The sequence below is a fragment of the Aegilops tauschii genome, chromosome 2 (assembly GCF_002575655.3).
Source record: "Aegilops tauschii subsp. strangulata cultivar AL8/78 chromosome 2, Aet v6.0, whole genome shotgun sequence".
NCBI classification, from domain to species: domain Eukaryota; kingdom Viridiplantae; phylum Streptophyta; class Magnoliopsida; order Poales; family Poaceae; genus Aegilops; species Aegilops tauschii.
In genome coordinates, this window is record NC_053036.3 from 518,151,267 (window position 1) to 518,174,611 (window position 23,345).

Here is a 23,345-nt window from a genome sequence, read left to right on the forward strand (position 1 = left end):
GCTGCGTTGGTCCTATGCAGCCTTAGCACGACAGCTTCCTGACTGTCTACTAAAACAAGTTTTGTCCGGCTTTGGCGAGGAAAGAGGCAATGACGGCGGCGCGCCTTCGGCTCGCTTCCGTGAGTCGTTAGGTGGTCTACGGATCTGGAAGATGCATAGATCGGAAGTTTCTCTTAAAAAAATAGTCACAACCACCAAAATGAGTGACTTAACTTTGTACTAGTATTAGTGACTCAACTTCGTACTAATACATTGTACTAGTACAAAGTTGAGTCACTTATTTTGGGACGGAAGGAGTACAATCGTATCTACCACCCTCAGTTTTCCTGTGCCACTCACACCCAATATACGTTCCTCGCAAGTCTTGCTATTGTGCCATATCCATTTCAAACTGTACTACATTCTCATTCCACAAGCTGCTGGCCAAGGACCTCTCGTAGAAAGTTACCTCACCATCCAGTTTCACCCCAATGGCAGCCATGCTTCGTGTCCCGTATCTTGCCTGAAAAATCAGATAGATATTTCAGTATCTCCTTGCTCAATACAATTGCCAAAGCGAGAAAGTCGATCTGTTACATGGCAGGCATTTGTGCGAGCAATCTGCACCATCCATGTGAAGCGCTGTTTGCGCGAAACAACATCTTGATACTACTCAATCTTACAGATTTACCTGTCCCTTTTTTGTGTCGATGAATATAGAGCTCAACTGGTATTCCCAGTCAGGATCCACGCCAGTGTCAGGCACCGCAGATCTGTCAGCCTTGACCGTATCTGTCATCAGTTCTTCAACCATCTGCTTCAAAGAGACTTCTGCGTCATCATGTGCTGCAAGAAATCTGTTGAAGCTCTGTCCCAAGCGCAACACCTGTAGGATGAGAAAAGAAGACGATGTGTGAAACTAGTACACAACTCTTGCTCGGGAAAAATTAGACTTGAAGCAATCAGAAGATAAGACTCTGGGTTTCCTCAGAATTTGTCCGTTTGTATATTTATCAGTATATGTGAAATGGTGCATAAAAACTGGTTATCACAAGACAGTGCACTTATAGTGTTTAGAAATATGTATCATGTATGTATGCATTCTAAAACTATAAAAGAGAATCCACTAAATACAGCTGTGGATTTTAATTGACCACAGTATTCGCTCAATTAGATTCAGTTCCTCTTCAGACAAAGGCAAACTCTTGTTTACGTGTTCTCTAAGAAAACAAAATGAACTTCAGTGGAAGCAAAGATACATATCTAGACCAGTTGCCCAGCCGCACAAGAATTTCAGATTGTACAGAATAGAACGGACTTGGAATATGTGAAGGTCAATTGCACACAAAAAAACAAGTTCATTTCCAATGCTCCCTCCGATCCATATTAATACTGAAGTTGTACTAAGTCAGCGACAATTAATATGGATAGGAGGGAGTGGTAGTTTTCTGGATTATCATAAATTACAATTAACCTGCAAAATTGTGAACTCTTAACATACCAGACCAGTTTGTTAGTATCCGTGGACAAAGTAACCAAAAATTAGTGGAATTTTTTGTTCAACTTTAGCTACCAACAAATCTGGCCCAGAAAGCCTGTCATCACAAATTGAAAAATGAATGGCAGATTCACATAAACGACAGATGGAGCATTAAACTGGGCTATTGCAATTTTAAAGTTTTAAGCCAGACAAGTTTGGTCACATGAAACTTCCACGAGGTGCCTGAATCTCAAGCATCTTGACTTCCTTTTTTTTTTGCAGAACAATAACTTGAGCGTAGTAGCAGCAAGGAATTATCCAGAAAAACATACAAAATCACACTCCTAGTCATGAGTACAGTTGTTCCATGTACCTTTGGCCAAGGGGAGTCAATAGCAGCATTAGAAAGCACATGACACCCAGGAGAAACTGTTTGAACCACAGGAGCGTCACCTGGCTTATTAGAGATGTACACCATGGTTCCTGAATGCACATCAGCCAATACAAGATTAAAACCATTGTACTGATCTGCTTCCTTTGCAATTTCAGTTGCATACTCCAATGGACCCTGCCTGCCCTATATCAAAAATATCACAGTAAAACAAACATAGTCAAGAACACAACATGGATTCCTTAAACACTAGTCAATGAGGTTGAAAGGTATGACGGAGGGAGACTGCAGAAAATGCAGTGACCTCTCATATGTAAGCAAAGTCGAATGGGCTGGTCACTTGCAAATTGAAGAGGTCAGTCAACAGAGGCAAACCTCCTATTTTGAATTTGAAAGATGAAGTTGAATCAGCATCATATGCCAGGATAACATTTGACACAACTATGGCATGCTATATAATAGAATTATCTTGTATACACATACAAATTATGGTACACTAACTTTGCTTTTGGAGTTGTGGACACACGAAGAAGGGCTTATTCCATTGGAGCATATGCAGAGCAGGATCACACACTACTCAAAATCTTAGGATACATCATGCAAGAAGTTGTTTTAAGTTCAACTACCGAAGGTACGGAGAAAACAGAGCAAATTTGAGAAGGTCGCACCTGGAGATACCTGACGGGAAGCTCCCCTCTGGATCTCGCCCCATCCCGGGGGCTGGGTTCCCGGACGTTGGTCAGGAAGGCCAACTTCCCTCCCTTCGTGCACCCCAGCCACGTGCCCCCGCCTAGCTCGTCCCTGCCCCCGAGGATCTCCTCGCCCTCCTCCCCCGCGGCGGCCCACCACTGCGCTGGCCTCGTCGGCCTTCACATAATTCGCGCGCGCACGGTCAGAAGGGTAGAGAGATTGGAACACGAGGTGGGGGCGGATCTGGGCTACGAGGGGGAGCGGCGCACCTGGAGTGGTACTCGTCGCGGTTGAAGAGGAGGAGCAGGCCGTACGCCGGGTGAGCCTGCCATGTCCACGCCGCGATGCACATGGCCGTCGGCGTCGGGGCTCGGTTCGGTGGAGAAGGCGAAGGGTTCGGGAGGTAGTCGGAAGACGTGTGTGCTCGTTGAACGCGGCGCCCGTCGTTGGGTAGAGCACGACGAGGACGGCCGACGGTGACCGGCGAGATGGTGTAATTACGGAAAGGTCCCTACAGAAGCGCGAATATATGTCCCTGGTAGGAAGACGGTGCACCGGCTTGCAGAGGTTCTTCTAACCGTCGATGGCCTAACGAGGCGTCCAAATCGTCATCACCCTTCCACTTGGGCGGAGCTAGAGGTTAAGAGCATCTACAAAACGTCGGTGCCGGACCAAAAAAAAAAGGTCACCCAACTGGACGCTAGCCGCCCACACAACCGGACTGACCGGCACTCTCCATATCCGGCCAATATCTAGGGCGGATATGGGGATGTCCGCGACTGGACACGGGGGCCACATCGGATCGGCCCGCTAGGCCCGCGCCACCCTGCCGATGCACCATAAATACCTCACCCCGTCGGACGATCCCTAGTCAAACCCTCACTTTTCTCAGTCTACTCGTTTTCTCCACTTTGCTCGTCCTTCCGCTTCCTTTCAAATTCATCCCCTCCCCTCGGCCATGGCCAAGTCCGGACAGGACTCCGGCAGCGAGCCCGATCCTATGGACTGGGACGACCTCGTGAAGGAGGAGGACATCGGCTCTAGCAGCGATGCGCCGGATGACGAGGAGCTCTGCCGTGTCCGCCACCAACTCCTTCGGGTCCCGCCGACGGAATACTTGTCGCGCCCTGTTGGGGATATAAGCCCGAGGTGTGACCCGCCGTGTTCTGGCCCGAGTTACACCGTTGGCGGTTCAACATGAAGAGGACTCAAGGAGGCCCAAGAAGATGGTGATTCAATACGTGGGCTTAATGATGGCCCAAGACCCGGTAGTATTGAGCCGGTAGACGATGACTTGCCCCGTAAGGCATGAGTAGTTAGAAACCGAGCCGGTCACGTTGAGTGAGCCGGCCAGACTCTGTAAGCCTCCGGGCCTCGACCTGAGTATATAAAGGCGAGACCCGGCGGCGGGTTAGGTCAAGAAACAATTGATCGAGGACTAGGTCAAGCGTATTCGCTCCCTTATAATCGAAACTCAAGCAATATAACTAGAAGCAGGGCGTAGACTTTTACCTCATTGTGAGGGGCTGAACCCGGGTAAATCCTTTTTGTCCTTTGTCCCATTCAACCCCTTCGAGCTAACCTATGTTGCGATGGCTCCACACCTAAATCCTTTCACAAGGACATCTGTCGTGACAAAACCATGACAGTTAGAGCCCACCGTGGGGCCAGAGCACGGTGGTTTCGAGTTCTTGAAGGGCAGCTTCTCAGGGATCAAGGGATACGCCGTGGGCCGGATGACCAAGAGTCGCCGCGGCAAGATCTACGACGCTGGCTGGGGTCCCGAGGCCGACTCAATCGAGTACGGGTACCGGATCCCCTTTGGCGGGATTCACGTCTTTATTAGCGTGATCGGCGAATCAGAGCCTGAGCCGGACACCTGCACCAACATCATTGAGACGGCTCGGTGCACGCGACCCACCAAGGTCCAAGCCGCCCGGAAGCGCGCTTTTGTTGGCTTTGTTCAGGGGGCGAATCTTGAGGAAGGGTCTATGTCTGGTGGGGAGACAACCATCTATTCAGGTGATGAGTCCTCAACCGGCGAAACCGAGTCAATCTATCAACTAGAAGATGGCGGGCTTGGGGGCTATTCCGATGGCGATAGTATTCCGGAGCCCTATGAGCCGCCAAGCAGGGCTGCTATTTTCATGGCTGGCACGCAACCAGTGTTACAATCCTCAACTGTTGCGGCCATGACGTCCGGCTCAACCGTTGCTGCGACGGCTGGAGTGAGCGGCTCTGCGTGTTCGCTGGCTCAAGTCCTATCTGAACTCTTGGATGCTTTGGCGACTCTGTTAGCTGCAGAGGTGACTCCGGCCAATCAAGTGCAGCATAATACGGAGGTTGCAAAACTACGAGACGAGGTGACCAAGGCTCGAGAGGATCTTGAGGCAGAGAATGTCAGGATGGCCACGGAACGAGCCGTCCTGGATGCTGAGACACAACGGATAAGGGCGGAGGCTTTTCGTTTAAATCTGGATCAGAATGCGTCAAATGTTGTCCTTCGAAGGAGGCAGCAGAGCCATTTACCTTCGCAGTTTGAGGGGCGGAACCTTTTTAATACACCCGGAGCCGAACCGAGTAACCCGCCCGGCGTGACCCGGGCTGCTGAGGCACCCATGACCGGGGCGGCGGATTAGCCTCGTGTACCAGACCCGCCCCGTCAGAATCTGACCCCGCATCAACGAGTACCAACACCTTCTGGTCATTACTCGAATCCAATGGACAACATGTTAGCGGCAGCTAGTCTATTGGCAGCGATTCCTATTGAAGGAGAGTCGCTGGCGGCTGTGGAGACCCGTAATGCGGTTGAGCTTCTTCAAACAGCGGTCAGACAACAGGCGGCTTATTCGTACAGTCGTGATCGTATTCACTCGACGCCCCGTCAGAGTCGCAGCTATAGCCGACGTATTGAATCGCCAGCGGTCTCCAACAGCGAGCGGCATCGTAACCCGCCCCACGGGGCGCGACCCGCCCCGTGATGATAACAATGTCCAGGCCCGTATGGATCAGGCTAGAGCACGTCGAGAAGCAGAATTGGCGGCTCAATTAGCGGCTCATCATCAGCTTCAGTGAAACCCTTCTGTGTCTATGGAAGCTGGGATGACCTCCAGGTCAGTTGGAGTGCCGTGTTTAGTGTCGGCTCTACGCAATGAGCGTCTGCCTAAGGATTTCAAGGGCCCTCGTAAGGTGCCTAATTACACCGCAGATCTTCCCCCTGAGGCTTGGATTGAGAGCTAGGAGCTGGCCATGGAGATGTTGGATGTTAATGATGTCGTATGTGCCAAATACTTCACCATGATGCTGGATGGACCGGCTCGGACCTGGTTGAAAGGGCTACCCGCCAACTCCGTCAATTCATGGGCTGAGTTGAAGGCGCACTTTATTCAGAATTTTAAAGACATGTGTAAGCAGCCTCTGTCCATCATTGATCTGGATGCTTGTGTACAGTGCGAGGATGAGTCGGCCCACCACTGGGTTCACCGGGTTTAAGCTATTATTCACTCATCGGATAGCACTACAGTCGGCTCTGCTGTTCTGATTTTAGAGAAGAATTGCCACTTCACACCCCTCAAGCAGAAGCTGAGGTGGCTTAAACATCATTGCAATGACATGGGAGAGCTCATGGCGGCTCTCATCAGGTATGCCGACTTAGACAACACTAAGGACCTGGGTCTGATGAGGAGAAATCCAGCAAGGGGAAGAAGAACGATAATGGTAAAGGTCAGCATCAGAATATGACATGTCATAATCAGGGTAATGGAGGTAAGCGCAAGCAAGCCGACAGCGGGTCAGACTTTGTGGCTAACACCAATGCCCAGCATAACAATCAGCGCCGTAAGGGTAAACCGCAGTTTGGAGGATGAAGGTTTAACCTTGAGGCAATGTTGAACGAACCTTGCCCAAAGCACAGTCGTCCGAATAAGTTGGCGGGTCATTTATGGAAGGATTGTTTTATTATGAAGGAATACCAGAATTCCAGCTCTCATCAGAATCATAATAACAATAATGGCCCACATGGCGGGTCAGGATCCGGCTCACACGGGCCCGACTTAGGAGGCAGCTGCTCAAGTTCTGGATATCAAGGTCAAGGTAACCAAGGGGGTTATAACCAACAGTCTGGTCAGGGTAACTAGCAGCAACAGTCAGGATATCAGAGTAATCCAAAGCGGCTTAACAGTGGCCAGTACCATGTTTTCACCACAAGCCTTTGCAAGCGAGATCAAAAGATTCATAAACATGCGGTCAGTACAGTTGAGCCGGCGGTGCCCCAATATTTGCGGTGGTCAGAGCAGCCAATTGTATGGAGTCGTGAGGATCACCCGCCCCGGGTTGACAATCCGGGCCAGCTAGCATTGGTGGTAGCCCCTCAAGTTGGGGGTTATAAATTCACTAAGGTTCTCATGGATGGAGGCAGCAACATTAATATCCTTTATTATGATACCTTTCGCCGAATGAATTTGACTGACAAGGATCTTAAGCCGTCCTCTACAGTCTTTCACGGCGTGGTACCTGGTAAGTCGGCATATCCAGTTGGTAAGATTTCCTTAGAAGTGGCTTTCGGAGATGACTATGATTACAGAGTAGAGACATTGTGGTTTGAAGTGGTTAAGATCAAAATCCCTTATCATGCTTTGTTTGGATGGCCGGCTTATGCCAAGTTTATGGCACGACCTTGTTATGTGTATCTGCAGCTCAAGATGCCAGGGCGTAAGGGTACCATTATAGTCCATGGTAATAGAAAGATTCCTTTGGAATGTGAAGAAGGTGATGCTGCCTATGCTGAGTCTGCTTGTGCCACGGAGGAACTGAAGTTTTATAAGGATAATGTTGACCCGGCTCACATGACCCCTTTAAAGAAGCCAACCACAGAGCAAGAGCCTTTGTTGAAGTTTAAGTCAGCGGATGATACCAAACAAGTTGACTTTGTCCCTGGTGACTCATCTCAGCAATTCACTATCAGTGCTAATATGGATCCGAACTAGGAAAGCGTGCTCATCGAGTTCATCCGTGAAAATCGGGACATCTTTGCATGGAAGCCTTCAGATATGCCAGGTGTACCGAGATAACTCGCTGAGCACACTCTCAATATTGATCCTAAGTTTAAGCCTGTCAAGCAATTCCTTCGTTGTTTCAATGAAGAGCGACGTAAGGCCATTGGAGAAGAGGTGGCCTAGCTCTTAGCGACCGGGTTCATCGTTGAAGTTTTTAACCCTGAGTGGTTGGCTAACCCGGTGCTGGTGTCAGTGTCAAAACCGGCGGATCTCGGGTAGGGGGTCCCGAACTGTGCGTCTAAGGTCGATGGTAACAGGAGACAGGGGACACGGTGTTTACCAGGTTCGGGCCCTCTCTATGGAGGTAATACCCTACTTCCTGCTTGATTGATCTTGATGAATATGAGTATTACAAGAGTTGATCTACCACGAGATCGTAATGGCTAAAATCCTAGAAGTCTAGCATGTCTGACTATGGCTATGAGTATTGGCCTCTACAGACCTGGCCCTCTGGTTTATATAGACACCGGAGGGATCTAGGGTTACATAAGGTCGGTTACAGAGAAAGGAATCTTCATATTCGGTCGCCAAGCTTGCCTTCCACGCCAAGGAGAGTCCCATCCGGACACGGGTAGAGTCTTTGGTCTTTGTATCTTCACAACCCATCAGTCCGGCCCATGGCTAACAGGCCGGACGCCCGAGGACCCCTTAGTCCAGGACTACCTCAGTAGCCCCCTAACCAGGCTTCAATGACGAGGTGCCGGCGCGCAGATTGTCTTCGGCATTGCAAGGCGGGTTCCTCCTTCGATGACTTCAAAGTGATGTATTCGACCTTCCATTTAATGTCGCACCCCTCGGCTTCTGTGTATCAACAACTTCAGCTTCCACGTGTCAAGCGAATGCGAGAGGTCAGGGTATTTTTGCAGATAACACCCCGGCCGGGCGAGGAAGAGTGTCTATTTAAAGAGATTGGATCTCAGATCCATTCGGCACCACGCGGGAAAATCCTCAGAGATTGCTAGGAAAGACCACTCCAACATGGCTAACCCTCCCAGCTCCTCCTCCCATCCCTGCGGCCCAGAAAAAGGCGAGTGGGAGAGGTGCTCCGTATCCCATGGTCAGCTGGAGAAGCTGCAAACGCAGGGATTTCTTCCTCCTGTGGATTTGGTCCCTGTTCGAGCAGGATTGACCTTCTTCAATGGCGGGGCTCAGGCTGAAAATTTCCCCAATCCATCCAGGGGGAACGAGTGTGCTTCGTCCCTTATCTGCTAAGAGGCGTTGGATTTCCAATTCATCCATTCCTCCGAGGGCTTCCGGAGTACTATGGCCTCCAACTGCACAACTTTACCTCGGCCTCCATCCTGCATATTGCGGGTTACGTCGCCCTTTGCGAGCTATTCCTGGGTTGTGAGGCCCATTTTGAATTGTGGAGAAAGTTATTATGTCTCGTCCCGCGCAACCACGAGGGATCAATATTTGAAGTTGGCGGAGCTGAAATATGGCGCATCGCCGAGACCGGATACCTATCCGGCACACCAAAGAAGGCATCCGAAGAGCGGCTGTCCGAATGGTTCTATATTGAGGACGTTGCACTTCTAGACCCAGTTCGGCGGGGTCTTCCCGAGTTCACAAGCGTTCCTTTGAAGAAACGCCACAGTTGGCACCCCCGAAGCCTCGAGGAGGAAGATAGTGCAGAAGTTCGTCAACTCATGAGCAAGATAAAGACGCTCACCCAATCCGGATTGTCAATAGTCGAGGTAATGGCGACTGCCATAGTACGGGGGGGGGGGGGGGTCAGCCACTCCAATGCAGAGGGCTTCCCATGTGGCACTACAATGGGGAGGATGACGTCTCCCGCTGCGGCCGAAAGGGTCCAGACACCCCCTCCGCTCTGGCCAAAATGTTGGCTGAACTGTTCAAAGGGGAGGAAGAGGAATTTCTTCGTGTCTAGCGGAGAGATGGATTTTCAATGTACAATCCTCCTAGCTGGGTAAGTCCCAACCCCTCTTCTTTACTCACTCCACTCCTCGAGCCACTTTCAATGAGTGTTTAATCCATCCATTTATAACAGCACTGGTGAAAGATTTCCGAAGGGCTTCACAGCCCCGCCCCGCAGCCCGAGGGCCACAATAGGGACCTTGACCCCGGATTCGAAGAGGATCCAGATATATTCGTGGTGCTCGAGGACGGGGTGTTTTACCAGGCGAGTTACAACGGCACAGAATTGGCCATCATCGGCGATTATCCCGGTCTTCTCCGTGCTTCACACGTAAGTAGTCAGGAGACATCTCATCCAAAAGAGTTCTCTCATTCTGCCTCACCCACCGCACCGTCCTGTGCTCAAAAGGGGAGGCGTACGGCGCACCATGCTGCCCCAGGGGCATCTCCGAAGAGAGCGGTCCCCACGCCGGGCAAGCCTTCGAAGAGGAAGGCAAACGAAGATACGGCCAAGCCTTCATCGAAGAGGTATGGATTTGCAAATATGTTCTTCAGCAGTCGCATCCAATTGTGACTTCTATGTTTGTCCTATATCAGGAAAAGAGTGTGCCAGACTATGTCCGGGGGTCCGGCCGGTCATACTCCCCCCAGCCGGGATCCAGATCCTGCCGTGAAGACGGGGGCTGATACGGGGGTGACGCCAGATTGTCCTCCAGCCGAGGATTCGGATGATGTATCTGTCACCAACTCGGAAGTGGAGAGCGCCATGAATCATCGGCGCCGAAGGGCCGTTTTACGAGACCCCAACTTTTCAGAAGAGGCGTTTAATGCCTTCAGCTCAGCTGATGCATACATCCGAGCTGCTCGAGATGGGCTTAACAGAGCCACGAATCAACATTTAAAAGATGTGCAGGTAAGTTTACCTTGTCCGAATATGATAACCATATGCCAGTAGCACCCGAGACTTGAAGCAGTTGGTACAAATGATTTAAGGATCGTTGTATAACCAGGTCCTTATGGAGAAGAACGACCTGCTAACCCAAGAGCTAGAAAATTGTCGGTCACAACTAACTGTTGTTGCCGCCGAACTGGAAAAAACCAAGAAGGCGGCACCTGGTAATGTTTCCCTCCATCGAGAAAACATAACTGGATACCGGCAATGCTAACACTATTGCTCAACTTATGGCAGGATCGTCAGATCAAATGAAGGAGCAACTTAAAGCCACCCAAACAGAAGAACAAGAAGCCAAAAGACTACTAGCCGCGGGCGAACGTGTGCTGACACGAGTCAGAGATGAGAAAAACAAGCTGCAGGATGCCCAGACCCAACTGGGCGAAGAACTGAAAGATGTACGGGCCCAGCTGGCTGATTCCGTGAAGGAAAATAAGAGGCTGCGAGGAGGCATATTCAGTATGTGGTCGAACTTACCTTCGAATAATTCAGAGATAAAAGGGACTGACAGAGTTATGTCTACAGGTATGCTGACCAGTCATCCCGAAGAGGATATGTCCGGATTCTCGGGTGATCTGCTACAAGAGTTGTCGCACATGCACGAGCAGGCTCGGCAGGCGATGCGAAGCGTTGCCAAGGCCTTGTGGCCATCCGCCTCCCCTCCAGGAAAGATGGAGGAGCTCATAGAGCTATTCAAGGGAGCGCGGCGGCGCTTTCGATTGTGGAAGATATCGGCCTGCCGGGAAGGTGCACGAGAAGCCTGGGCCATGGTGAAAACACGGTACACCAAGCTTGATCCGAATCATATGGCTCGGGTCGGACCTCTAGGGTCAGATGGGAAAGAAGTTCCCGTTAATTTGGTATATGACCAAGTAAAAGTAGCCACCAAGTATTCCCAGCAGGATTGTAAGTTAGACAACCTGCTGGACGGGATAGAGGAGGAAATTTTTGAGTCCAAGTGACTATGTACTTTCCTTCTAGCTGAATTGTAAAACGATTGTCATGACAGACCTTTTCGCTTCGACCTCTGGACCGGAAGGTGCAGAGTGTTTCTGAATACCTGAGCGGTAAAATAGACCGGGGTATGCGTGGAAACTAGGCGTAGGGGTCATAGTTGCTTGAACAGACAAGTTGTATTTGGCTAGTTATGTTATATTACATTATGATTGTAAGAAACATCTTCCAGAGAGAATAGTTCCGTTAAGGGTTCCTTTCCCTGGGTGTGCATGCGTAAAAATGCATGTCCGAACTATGACTGGAACAATTGCAGTATAGGTAACATCTGGGGGGTCACAATGGGGTGAATGCAAAAACATCTTTAATCCACCAACCGAATATTCCCTTAAGAACGCTAGCTTTCGGCTTCACCCAGTCTGAGGTACACATCCGGATGACCCGGCATGAACAATCGCAGAGGTGCTCCCTTTATGCCCTAGCCGAAGTAACGGGAACGTAGGGCATAAGCACAGGAGCCAGGCAACCCAACTTGGCCAAAACGTAAGTCATATCGATGCATATAATGGTGGAGAAAAGGTACATATGGGGAAAACGCGCATATGTGATGAGCTTGATGCTCGAAAAATAACATTAACAAGCTTCTGTCAAAGAAGCCCCCAGGTATAATGGACGTACATATTTGAGTATGTGTATGTCGCAGGTGCACGGTTGAGCCGCACGAAAAGCTTTAAGGCTAAAAAAGGAAAAAGCAAAGAGAGAGGAAAAAGCAATGGGAACAATAGGGGGAAGGAGACGAACAAAGAGTTCGGCGCTAGGCATAGAATCTTCGGAGTCTGGCCGCGTTCCAAGGGTTCGACTCTAGGCGATTGTCTGACGCATCACGCAGGCGGTACGCTCCTCCAGTGAGAACTTCGTCAATGATGAAGGGACCCTCCCATTTGGGCTTGAGTTTGTCCTTTTTCTTCTCCCGTAGGTGTAGAACAAGTTTGCTAACATTATAAGTCGTGGCCCGCACTTCTCTGCTTTGATGCCTGTGAGCCTGCTGTTGATAAAATGCGGAACGGGGTTTTGTGACATCTTGATCCTCCTCCAGGGCATCTAAGCTGTCCTGCCAGTCAAGTTCGGCTTCTCTCTCTTCGTACATGCGCACTCTAGGTGAGTCATGAATAATATCGCAGGGTAACACAGCCTCTGCGTCGTACACCATGAAGAAAGGTGTATATCCGGTAGTGCGATTGGGCGTGGTCCGCAGCCCCCAGAGTACGGAGTCGAGCTCCTCAACCCAGTGCTTGTCTGATTCTTTCAAAGACCGCACCAGTCTAGGTTTGATGCCGCTCATAATAAGACCATTGGCTCGTTCGACTTGACCATTTGTTTGCGGGTGATAGACGGAGGCGTAATCAAGCTTAATGCCCAGATGGGCGCACCAGTTTTTCACCTCGTCGGCTGTGAAATTGGAGCCGTTATCCGTGATGATGCTATGTGGGACACCATAACGGTGTACAACGCCGGATACAAAGTATATCACTGGTCCGACCTCGGCCGTTTTAACTGGCTTGGCCTCTATCCACTTAGTGAATTCATCCACCATGACCAGCAGATATTTTTTCTTATGGCTTCCTCCTTTAAGGGGTCCAACCATATCCAGGCCCCAGACTGCAAAAGGCCAAGTGATGGGGATTGTTTGTTGGGCAGTGGGTGGCATATGGCTCTGGTTGGCGAAAAGCTGGCATCCGATGCAACGTTGAACAAGGTCCTGTGCGTCTGCTCGGGCCGTCGGCCAATAAAAACCTGTACGGAAGGCCTTGCTAACAAGGGCCCGAGCTGTGGCGTGGTGACCGCCGAGACCGGCATGAATTTTAGCCAGGAGCTGCCGCCCCTCCTCCTCGGAGATACATCTTTGAAGGACTCCGGTAGCGCTTTTCTTGTAGAGCTCTCCATCGTGAACCTTGTAGGCCTTCGAACGTCGGACAATGCGGTGGGCCTCATTCTGATCCTCGGGGAGTTCTTTCCTATTAAGGTAGGCCAAGAAGGGTTCGGTCCATGGGGCAATGACTGCCATAATGAGATGGGCCGATAGTGTTGTTTCGATGGCTGAGCCCCCGATTATATCGGTGTGTTCGGGATCTGGGGTTGTGTTCGGATCCGGACTGGTGTTGCCGCTCTCCCCTTGCCACACCACAGATGGATTAAAAAGCCTTTCCAGAAAGATGTTAGGTGGGATGGGGTCGCGCTTGGCGCCGATGCGAGCAAGGACGTCTGCCGCTTGATTACTTTCTCGGGCCATGTGATGAAACTCGAGCCCCTCGAACCGAGCCGACATTTTTAGGACGACATTGCGATAAGCCGCCATCTTCGGATCTTTGGCATCGAAGTCTCCATTTATTTGAGATATTGCGAGGTTTGAGTCCCCGCGCACTTCCAGGCGTTGTATGCCCATGGAGACAGCCATCCGAAGACCATGTAATAAGGCCTCGTATTCGGCTGCGTTATTGGAGTCTATGTATAATATTTGGAGTACGTACTGGACGACGTCTCTAGTAGGGGACGTTAAAACGATGCCCGCTCCTAGTCCTGCCAGCATTTTGGAACCATCAAAATACATAACCCAATTGGAATATGTGTCGTACTCTTTAGGGAATTCGGCCTCTGTCCATTCAGCGACGAAGTCGGCCAGTACTTGGGATTTAATCGCTCGACGCAGTTTGTATGTTATGTCAAATGGAAGGAGCTCAATGGCCCATTTGGCAATCCGGCCCGTAGCATCGCGGTTGTTTATTATGTCATTGAGTGGTACCTCGGAAGCCACCGTGATCGAACACTCCTGGAAGTAGTGTCGTAGCTTCCGGGATGCCATGAAGACCGCGTATGCTATCTTTTGATAATGAGGGTACCGGGATTTGCATGGTGTGAGGACAGTGGATACATAATATACTGGCTTCTGAAGCGGGAATTTGTGTCCATCCTGTTCTCGTTCAACGACGAGCACGGCGCTCACCACCTGGTGTGTTGCCGATATGTATAATAACATGGGTTCGCCGATGTTCGGCGCGGCCAGGATTGGGTTGCTCGCTAGAAGGGCTTTTATTTCTTCCAGTCCGGCCGTTGCCGCATCTGTCCACTCGAAGTGATCGAGGCACCGTAGAAGGCAATATAGTGGCAATGCCTTTTCTCCTAATCTGGAGATAAAGCGGCCTAAAGCTGCCACGCAACCGACGAGTTTTTGGACCTGTTTAAGGTCCGTTGGCATAGCCAATTGTGACAGAGCTCGGATTTTGGCTGGATTTGCTTCAATTCCTCTATTGGAAACGATGAAGCCCATCAGCTTTCCAGCGGGGACGCCGAAAACACACTTTTCTGGATTGAGCTTAATGTCATATGCACGGAGGTTGTTGAATGTGAGACGTAAATTGTCTATGAGTGTTTCGACGTGTCTAGTTTTTATGACGACGTCATCCACATATGCTTCAACTATCTTGCCGATCTGCTTCTCCAGGCATGTTTGAATCATGCGTTGGTAGGTGGCGCCAGCGTTTTTGAGCCCGAAAGGCATAGTGTTGAAGCAGAAAGGCCCATATGGGGTAATGAATGCCGTTGCGGCTTGACCGGGCTCCTTCATCTTGATCTAATGGTATCCGGAGTACGCGTCGAGGAAGCACAATGAGTCGTGTCCTGCGGTTGCGTCAATAATCTGATCGATGCGAGGGAGGGGGAAGGGATCCTTAGGGCAAGCCTTGTTGAGGTCTTTGAAATCGACGCATAGGCGCCAGGATTTATCCTTCTTTGGTACCATCACCAGGTTTGCCAGCCAGTCCGGGTGTTTTATTTCTCTGATGAATCTGGCTTCGAGTAACTTGGCTAGCTCTTCTCCCATAGCTTGTCGTTTGGGTTCGGAAAAATGCCGCAGTGTTTGTTTGACCAGTTTATATCCCTTTAGGATGTTGAGGCTGTGTTCGGCTAGCCTGCATGGGATTCCTGGCATGTCAGAAGGGTGCCAGGCGAATGTGTCCCGGTTCTCACGCAGGAACTCTCATAGCGCGGCATCGACCGTTGGGTTGAGTTGTGCCCCGATAGATGCTGTCTTGTAGGGGTCCGTTGGATGGACTTGGAATTTTACTATTTCTTCTGCTGGTTTGAAGGAGGTGGACTTGGGTCGTTTGTCCAGGATTACCTCGTCCCTATCCACCGTGGAGCACAGTGCGGTTAACTCTTCGGCCGCGAGGGCTTCAGATAATGCCTCAAGGGCCAGGGATGTGGTTTTATTTTTGGTGCGGAGTGCTATGTCTGGATTACTGGCGAGAGTGATTATGCCGTTGGGCCCGGGCATCTTGAGCTTCATATACCCGTAATGAGGTATGGCTTGGAAGCGTGTAAACGCATCTCGCCCCAATAGGGCGTGATATCCGCTGTTGAAAGGGGCCACTTGGAAGGTTATTTCTTCGGACCGATAGTTCTCCGGTGTGCCGAATACCATGTCAAGTGTGATTTTTCCCGCACACCGCGCCTCCCGACTGGGAATGATTCCTTGGATTGTCGTGCTGCTTTGCTTGATGCGGCTCTTGTCTATGTCCATTTTGTCGAGTGTATCCTCGTAGATGAGGTTTAGTCCGCTGCCACCGTCCATGAGAACCTTGGTGAGCCAAAAGCCATCCACGATTGGACTCAGGACCAAGGCGGCTGGTGCTCGGACTGTCCTGTATTTTGGTTTGTCACCGGCATTAAAGGTTATAGCCGTGTCGTTCCAAGGGTTTGTTGCTGCGATTTGGCAGACTTCGGCGAGTTCGTGGAGTGCCCTTTTGCGCCTATTGTTTGAAGCAAATGTCTCAAAGACCGTCAATACTCTGGGGTCGTCGTCTTCTGGGGGTGTTGTTCAAGGGTATTCTTGGTGAGGATATCCTTGCCGCTTTTGGCCACTTGTCGAAGTATCCAACATGCTCTAAGGCTGTGGGTTGGTGTGTTATCCGGTGTTGTATATATTTTGCATGTCCCATCGAGCCATCCTTCCAGAATGGTTCCGCGCCCCGCAATGGGCTTATATTTCTTTACTATTGGACTGGGCGCGCCACAAGGGTGCACCATTTTCGCCTGAACGAGGGGTTGAGTGGGGACCGATGATTCCCAACGGGCCGCCTGAGTTTTCCAGGCACTTTCCATTGCGCTGTACTTCTGTGCGGTAATTGCCAAGTCAGCAAAGTGTAATATGCTACGACGGTTGATGGCGTTAAGGATTCCTTCGTCCGTGCAATTGTTGCCGAATGCTGAGATCGCGTCTTCGTCGCGGCAATCTTTAATCTTGTCTTTGACAAGGAGGAATCTGGCCCAGAAGTGGTGGACCGTTTCCTGAGACTGCTGTTGTATGCTCATGAGAGCGCTTATGTCTGGGTGGGTGGGTGGATTTAAATCCGAACCCTGACCCAACTTTGGATCCGGAGTCTGAAGATCTTCCGAGCTTACCAGTCCGGGCTCCGGGATATCAACTGATTTTTTAGGCTTGTCGTCCGATTCTATGTTCGGAGGACAAGGCATGTCTTTCTGCCGGTGGGTGTCCGGCTTTTCGAGATCGGAGATCCGAACATAGTTCGTCCTCAATATAGAGGAAGAGTTGTCTTGCTCCTCGACAACCGCTATCTGGCGGGTGATCAGCGGAGTTTTAATTTCTCTCTGGTCGGGTTTAAGCCCAATCCAATCGTAGTCTGTAGCGACTCCCAAGGCGGCGATGCAATCTAGGAGTTCGTTTAAAGATGACAACTCCGTCGGATCCATCCGTTTGGAGTATTCGGAATCAACGCAGAGGCAATTTTCAATGACTCAGGAGGTCATCGTCGGCGTAAGGGCCGAACAGGCGGTCATGATGAAGCCGCCCAGCCGGAGGGTTTGGCCTGGGGCCAGGGCTCCTCTGGACGTGATATTTTCCTCGATGACAAGGTGAGCCATCAACCCTTTTGACGATGGCACGGTGGAACTCTCAATGAAAGCACCAATGTCGGTGTCAAAACCGGCGGATCTCGGGTAGGGGGTCCCGAACTGTGCGTCTAAGGTCGACGGTAATAGGAGACAGGGGACACGATGTTTACCCAGGTTCGGGCCCTCTCTATGGAGGTAATACCCTACTTCCTTCTTGATTGATCTTTATGAATATGAGTATTACAAGAGTTGATCTACCACGAGATCATAATGGCTAAAACCCTAGAAGTCTAGCCTGTCTGACTATGGCTATGAGTATTGGCCTCTACAGACCTGGCCCTCCGGTTTATATAGACACCGGAGGGATCTAGGGTTACATAAGGTCGGTTACAGAGAAAGGAATCTTCATATTCGGTCACCAAGCTTGCCTTCCACGCCAAGGAGAGTCCCATCCGGACACGGGTAGAGTCTTCGGTCTTTGTATCTTCACAGCCCATCAGTCCGGCCCATGGCTAACAGGCCGGACGCCCGAGGACCCCTTAGTCCAGGACTCCCTCAGCTGGTACTTAGGAAAAATGACACTTGGCGTATGTGTGTGGATTATATAGACCTCAATAAGGCTTGTCCAACTGATCCTTTTTCTCTTCCCCGTATCGATCAGATCATAGATGCCACGGCGGGTTCTGAGCATTTGCATTTCCTGAACGCCTATTCTGGTTACCATCAGATTAAGATGGCGGTCAAAGACCAAGAGAAGACGACTTTAATCACACCTTTTGGAGCTTTCTGTTATGTGTCTATGCCTTTTTTACTCAAAAGCGCCCAGGCGACTTATCAGCGTTGTGTCCAGAACTGTTTCCATAGTCAGCTTGGACGCAATGTTCACGCTTATGTGGATGATATTGTTGTGAAGTACAGAAAGAAGGAGACTCTGTTGGATGATCTAAAAGAGACCTTTGATAATCTCTGGGTCTACAAAATGATGCTTAACCCGGCCAAATGTGTTTTTGGTGTGCCTGCAGGCAAGCTCTTGGGTTTTCTAGTCTCCGAGAGAGGCATTGAAGCTAACCCGGAGAAGATTAAGGCTATCACTTTGTTGGCTAAGCCGACGTGTGTCAATGACGTCCAGCGCGTGGCGGGTGGTATTGTAGCATTAAGTTGGTTCATAAGCCGCCTGGGAGAGAAGGCAATTCCGCTGTACCAAATGATGAAGAAAACATATCATTTTGTCTGGAGTGATGCTGCTAATGAGGCGTTTGAGGCACTCGAAAAGAATTAGTTGAGCCGCCTGTCCTTGCAGCTCCTGTTGAGGAGCCTTTACTTTTATACGTGGCGGCTAATAGTAAGGTTGTTAGCATGGCAATTGTTGTGGAATGCAAAGAAGCAGGTAAAGAGTACCCAGTCCAGCGGCCGGCTTATTATGTTAGTGAGGTGTTAATTGAGTCCAAGTAGCGGTACCCACATTGGCAGAAATTGGTCTATCGGGTGTTCATGGCGAGTCGTAAGCTGAAGCACTATTTCTTGGGTCATCCTATTACTGTGGTTAGTTCTGCTCCTTTAGGAGATATTATTCAAAACAGAGAGGCCATTGGTCGGGTTGCCAAGTGGGCAATAGAGCTCGGACCTCATGGCTTGAAATATATGCCAAGAATAACAATCAAGTCTCATGCTCTTGTGGATTTCATCAATGACTGGACAGAGTTGCAAACGCCTGAGGAGAAGCCTGATAACACATATTGGACTATTCATTTCGATGGGTCTAGGCAGTTGGAAGGCTTGGGGCTAGATTTATTCTGACTTCCCCACGAGGTGACAAATTTTGTTATGTTTTAAGGTTAATGTTTCCTTGCACTAACAATGCAGCTGAATATGAGGCTTTGCTTCATGGCCTTCGCATGGCCAAGGAGATGGATTTAAGTCGGGTCAGGTGTTTCGGCGACTCAGAGCTAGTGGCTCAGCAAGTCTCAGGCACTTGGGATTCCAAAGACCCGCTCATGGCGGCTTATCTCCGGGCGGTTGATAATATTGCTCGTCACTTGAAAGGTTATCATGTGGAGAATCTTGATCGAAGGAAGAATGAATCGGCTGACGCTTTGAGCCGGATGGGGTCTCAACATAAGCTGGTGCCCCCTAATGTCTTTCTTGATGTATTGAATCATCCTTCAGTCAAGTTGCCGTCAGAGGAGGATCTTGTTATTCCTGACCCGGAGGCACAGTTGGTGGCGGCTCTCCACGTTATTCCTGATTGGATAGTTCCTTACTTGGCTTATATGACCTGGGGCGAGTTACCTGAGAATGAAACTTTGGCCAGGCAGATAACCCGGCGGTCTAAGTCTATGACTATTGTCAATGGCGAGTTACACCGATGCAGTGTCACGGGCGTATTCCAACGTTGTGTTCATCCTTAAGAGGGTCGTGAGATTCTAAGGGAAATCCATGAAGGTGATTGTGGTCATCACGTCAGCTCTAAATCTCTTGTGGCTAAAGCTTTCCTTCATAGATTTTATTGGTTAACAGCTCATGCTGATGCAGAGGATCTTGTCAGTAAGTGTGATGGCTGTCAGAAATTCTCTCGACAGGTTCATGTGCCGGCTCAAGAATTGCGGATGATTCCAATTACTTGGCTGTTGACAAATTTACTTTCAAGAGGTCTAAGGATAAGAAGACCCACCTCTTGGTGGCGGTTGACAAATTTACCAAGTGGGTTGAGGCAAAGCCGGTCAGTAAATGTGATGCAGCAACGGCGGTTCAATTCATAAAGGAAGTAATCTTCCGTTTTGGTTACCCTCATAGTATCATAACTGATAATGGCACTAATCTGTCTAAGGGTGCTATGAGAGAGTTCTGTCAACGGGAGCATATTTTTCTTGACATCTCATCGGTGGCTCACCCACAGTCTAACGGTCAAGCTGAGAGGGCCAATCAGGAAATCTTGAGAGGTATAAATGTTGGGGAACTTAGCATGCAATTTCAAAAAAATTCCTACACTCATGCAAGATCTATCTAGGAGATGCATGATACGTCTCCAACGTATCTACTTTCTCTCACGCTTTTCCTCTTGTTTCGGACTCTAATTTGCATGATTTAAATGAAACTGACCCCGGACTAACGTTGTTTTCAGCAGAACTACCATGGTGTTGTTTTTGTGCAGAAATAAAAGTTCTCGGAATGGAACGAAACTTTGCGAGGATTTTTTATATCAATAATAAGAATTTCTAGAGCGAAGACCCACCAGAGAGGGACCCCTGGTTGGGCACAACCCACCAGGGCGCACCCCCTCTCCTGGCGCGCCCAGGTGAGTTGTACCCACCTAGTGGCCCTGCTGACGACCCCCCTGATACTATAAAATCACATTTTTCCAGAAAAAATCAAGGAGAAAGAATTATCGTGATCGACGAGACGGAGCCACCGCCAAGCCCTGTTCTTCCTCGGGAGGGCAGATCTGGAGTCCATTTGGGGCTCCGGAGAGGGGGATCTTCGTTCTTCCTCATCACCAACCCATCTCCATCACCAATTCCATGATGCTCCCCACCGGGAGTGCGTAATTCCTTCGTAGGCTCGCTGGTCGGTGAGGAGTTGGATGAGATTCATCATGTAATCGAGTTAGTTTTGTTAGGGCCTGATCCCTAGTATCCACTATGTTCTTAGATTGATGTTGCTATGACTTTGCTATGCTTAATGCTTGTCACTTTGGGCCCGGGTGCCATGAACTCTGATCTGAACCATTTATGAATTCATCATTATATCCATGTTTTAGATCCGATCTTGCAAGTTATAGTCACCTACTACGGTTATGATCCGACAACCCCGGAGTGACAACAACCGGGCCCACTCTCGGTGATGACCGTAGTTTGAGGAGTTCATGTATTCACTATGTGTTAATGCTTTGTTCCGGTTCTCTATTAAAAGGAGGCCTTAATATCCCTTAGTTTTCAATATGGACCCCGCTGCCACGGGAGGGTAGGACAAAAGATGTCATGCAAGTTCTTTTAATAAAGCACGTATGACTATTTACGGAATACATGCCTACATTATATCGATGAACTGGAGCTAGTGACGTATCGCCCTAGGTTATAACTGTCTCATGATGAATATCATCCAACAAGTCACCGATCCAATGCCTACGAATTTATCTTATATTGTTTCTGCTAAGTTATTACTGTTACTGTTACCGTTGATGATGTCACTATTATCAAAACTATCAAACTACTTTGCTACTGATCGCTTTGCTGCAGATAATTAATCTCTAGGTGTGGTTGAATTGACAACTCAGCTGCTAATACCTTCAAATATTCTTTGGCTCCTGTGACGCTCGGATAACTAAGCTACAATGATCCCCCTGCTAATGATGCCACGTCACCTCGGTTACTGTGGATAAACTCGCGTTAGTTCGAAACCTAGTTCAAATTTCAAATTTAAAACAAAGGCAAACAATAAAAGTTTTCAAGCGTTAAAACTAAAATGTTTGGAATGTGACATGATTAAATATACTAAACTAGGTACAACTTTTGTATTTTTACCAAAACTAAAATATTTAGAAAATAAGAGAAAATAGAAAAGGAAATATAAATAAAAAGAAAAAAGAAGAAACCCCCCTAACCCCTGGGCCAACCGGCCCAGCTGCCGGCCGGCCAGCCCAAAAGGCCCAACCGGCCGAACCAACCCCCACTCCCTTATCCCATAACCCCCCCGAAACCCTAACCCACTCCCATGTTGCCCCACACCCCACTCCCCACTCCCTCGTCTGGATCTGGATCTGGAGGAGCCCGATCCCATCGCTCCCTCCCGTCGCCCGCCGCCGCGGCCACCTCGCCGACGCCGGAGCAACCTCGCTGGCCTGCCTCCTCCTCTCCGCCGGTCTGCCTCCCCTGCGACACGCCGTCTCCGTCCTCCTCCTCGACCCCCATTGCCCCGTGCCCTACTCCTCTGTGAGCTCCCCCTCCCTCCTCTCTCTGCCGTGGTCGTGCCCTCTCCCCCGCGCTCGGCTCGGCCGCCCGACGTCGCTCGCGGACAGCCGCACCCGGCCAACCCCGCGGCGCCCGCGCCCTCACCGCCCCGCCGCTTGCCGCGCGTGCACGCGCGCGCCCCGCGCCTGCCGTGGCCTCCTTCCCCTCGCCGCGCTCCACCCCTGGCCTCCTCCTCCTCCTGCAGCTGCTGCGTGGCTGTTGCTGCTGCCTCGGGCCGCCGTCGTTCGCCACCGCATGCGCGCCCGCTGCCGCTGCTCCTGTCCGCCTCCCCCCGCTCGCCGCTGCTGCCCATTGTGGGCTCGGCCGCGCGCCCGCGCCGCCCCGCCCCCGCGCCCCTGCTGTTGCTCCTCCTCTACCCCCGCGCCATCCTTGCCTCGTCGGCCCAGCTACTCGCTCGCCTGCGCCGCCCCCCCGACTTGCTCCGGCCACCGGAGCCAGGCCGCGCGCCCGTCGCTTCGCCCACTGGCCGCAGCGCCCGCACGGGCTCCCAGCGCCCACTAACCGGTAGCCCGCGCCCGTTAAGGCCCCCTGGGCCAATGACAGGGGGGCCCCACCCTCCTAAACGTGTTAAAAAAGAATATAAATAAAATTAATTAATTAACTAACTTAAATAATTGTGTTTAGTTAACCTAATTAGCTAATTAACCTATTTAACTATTGTTAATTAACTAAGCAGTCAATGACATGGGGGACCCACACGTCAGTTTGAACCAGTCAATGCCCTGTTGACTGCTGACGTCATGATGACGTCAACATACACTATTCTGGATAATGTTGATTTAAAATAATTAAATAAATCCTAAAAATGACTTAAATCTTTAAAAATTAATATAAAATAATCCGTAGCTCGGATGAAAATACTTTACACATGAAAGTTGCTCAGAACGACGAGAAAATTCCGGATACGCAACCCGTTCGTCCGCTACACATCCGTAGCATAGCAAACACGCAACTTTCCCCCTTCGGTTCATCTGTCCGAAAATGCGAAACACCGGGAATACTTTCCCGGATGTTTCCCCCTTCGCCGGTATCACCTACTACCGCGTTAGGGCACACCTAGCACCGTTCATTGTCATGTCATGCATCGTCATGC

At 50.1% G+C, this 23,345-nt stretch overlaps 1 protein-coding gene across 3 annotated transcripts; it reads right to left on the bottom strand.

Moving 5' to 3' along the window:
- Positions 1-200: 200 nt before the first annotated feature.
- Positions 201-3,101, bottom strand: LOC109731497 (uncharacterized). 3 transcript variants are annotated; one of them, XM_020290674.3, is made up of 5 exons: positions 2,810-3,101; positions 2,529-2,717; positions 1,833-2,031; positions 671-865; positions 201-502 (listed from the first exon to the last, which is right to left on the bottom strand). In XM_020290674.3, the coding sequence occupies exons 1-5, from the start codon at positions 2,890-2,892 to the stop codon at positions 368-370; spliced, it is 801 nt and encodes a 266-aa protein (XP_020146263.1). In that variant the 5' UTR covers positions 2,893-3,101; the 3' UTR covers positions 201-367. The 3 variants fall into 3 exon arrangements, with proteins under 3 accessions (XP_020146263.1, XP_020146264.1, XP_020146261.1); XM_020290675.3 differs by having other exon boundaries at positions 1,833-2,036; XM_020290672.3 differs by having other exon boundaries at positions 1,833-2,036; positions 2,519-2,717; positions 2,810-3,100.
- Between the last annotated feature and the right edge of the window lie 20,244 nt (positions 3,102-23,345).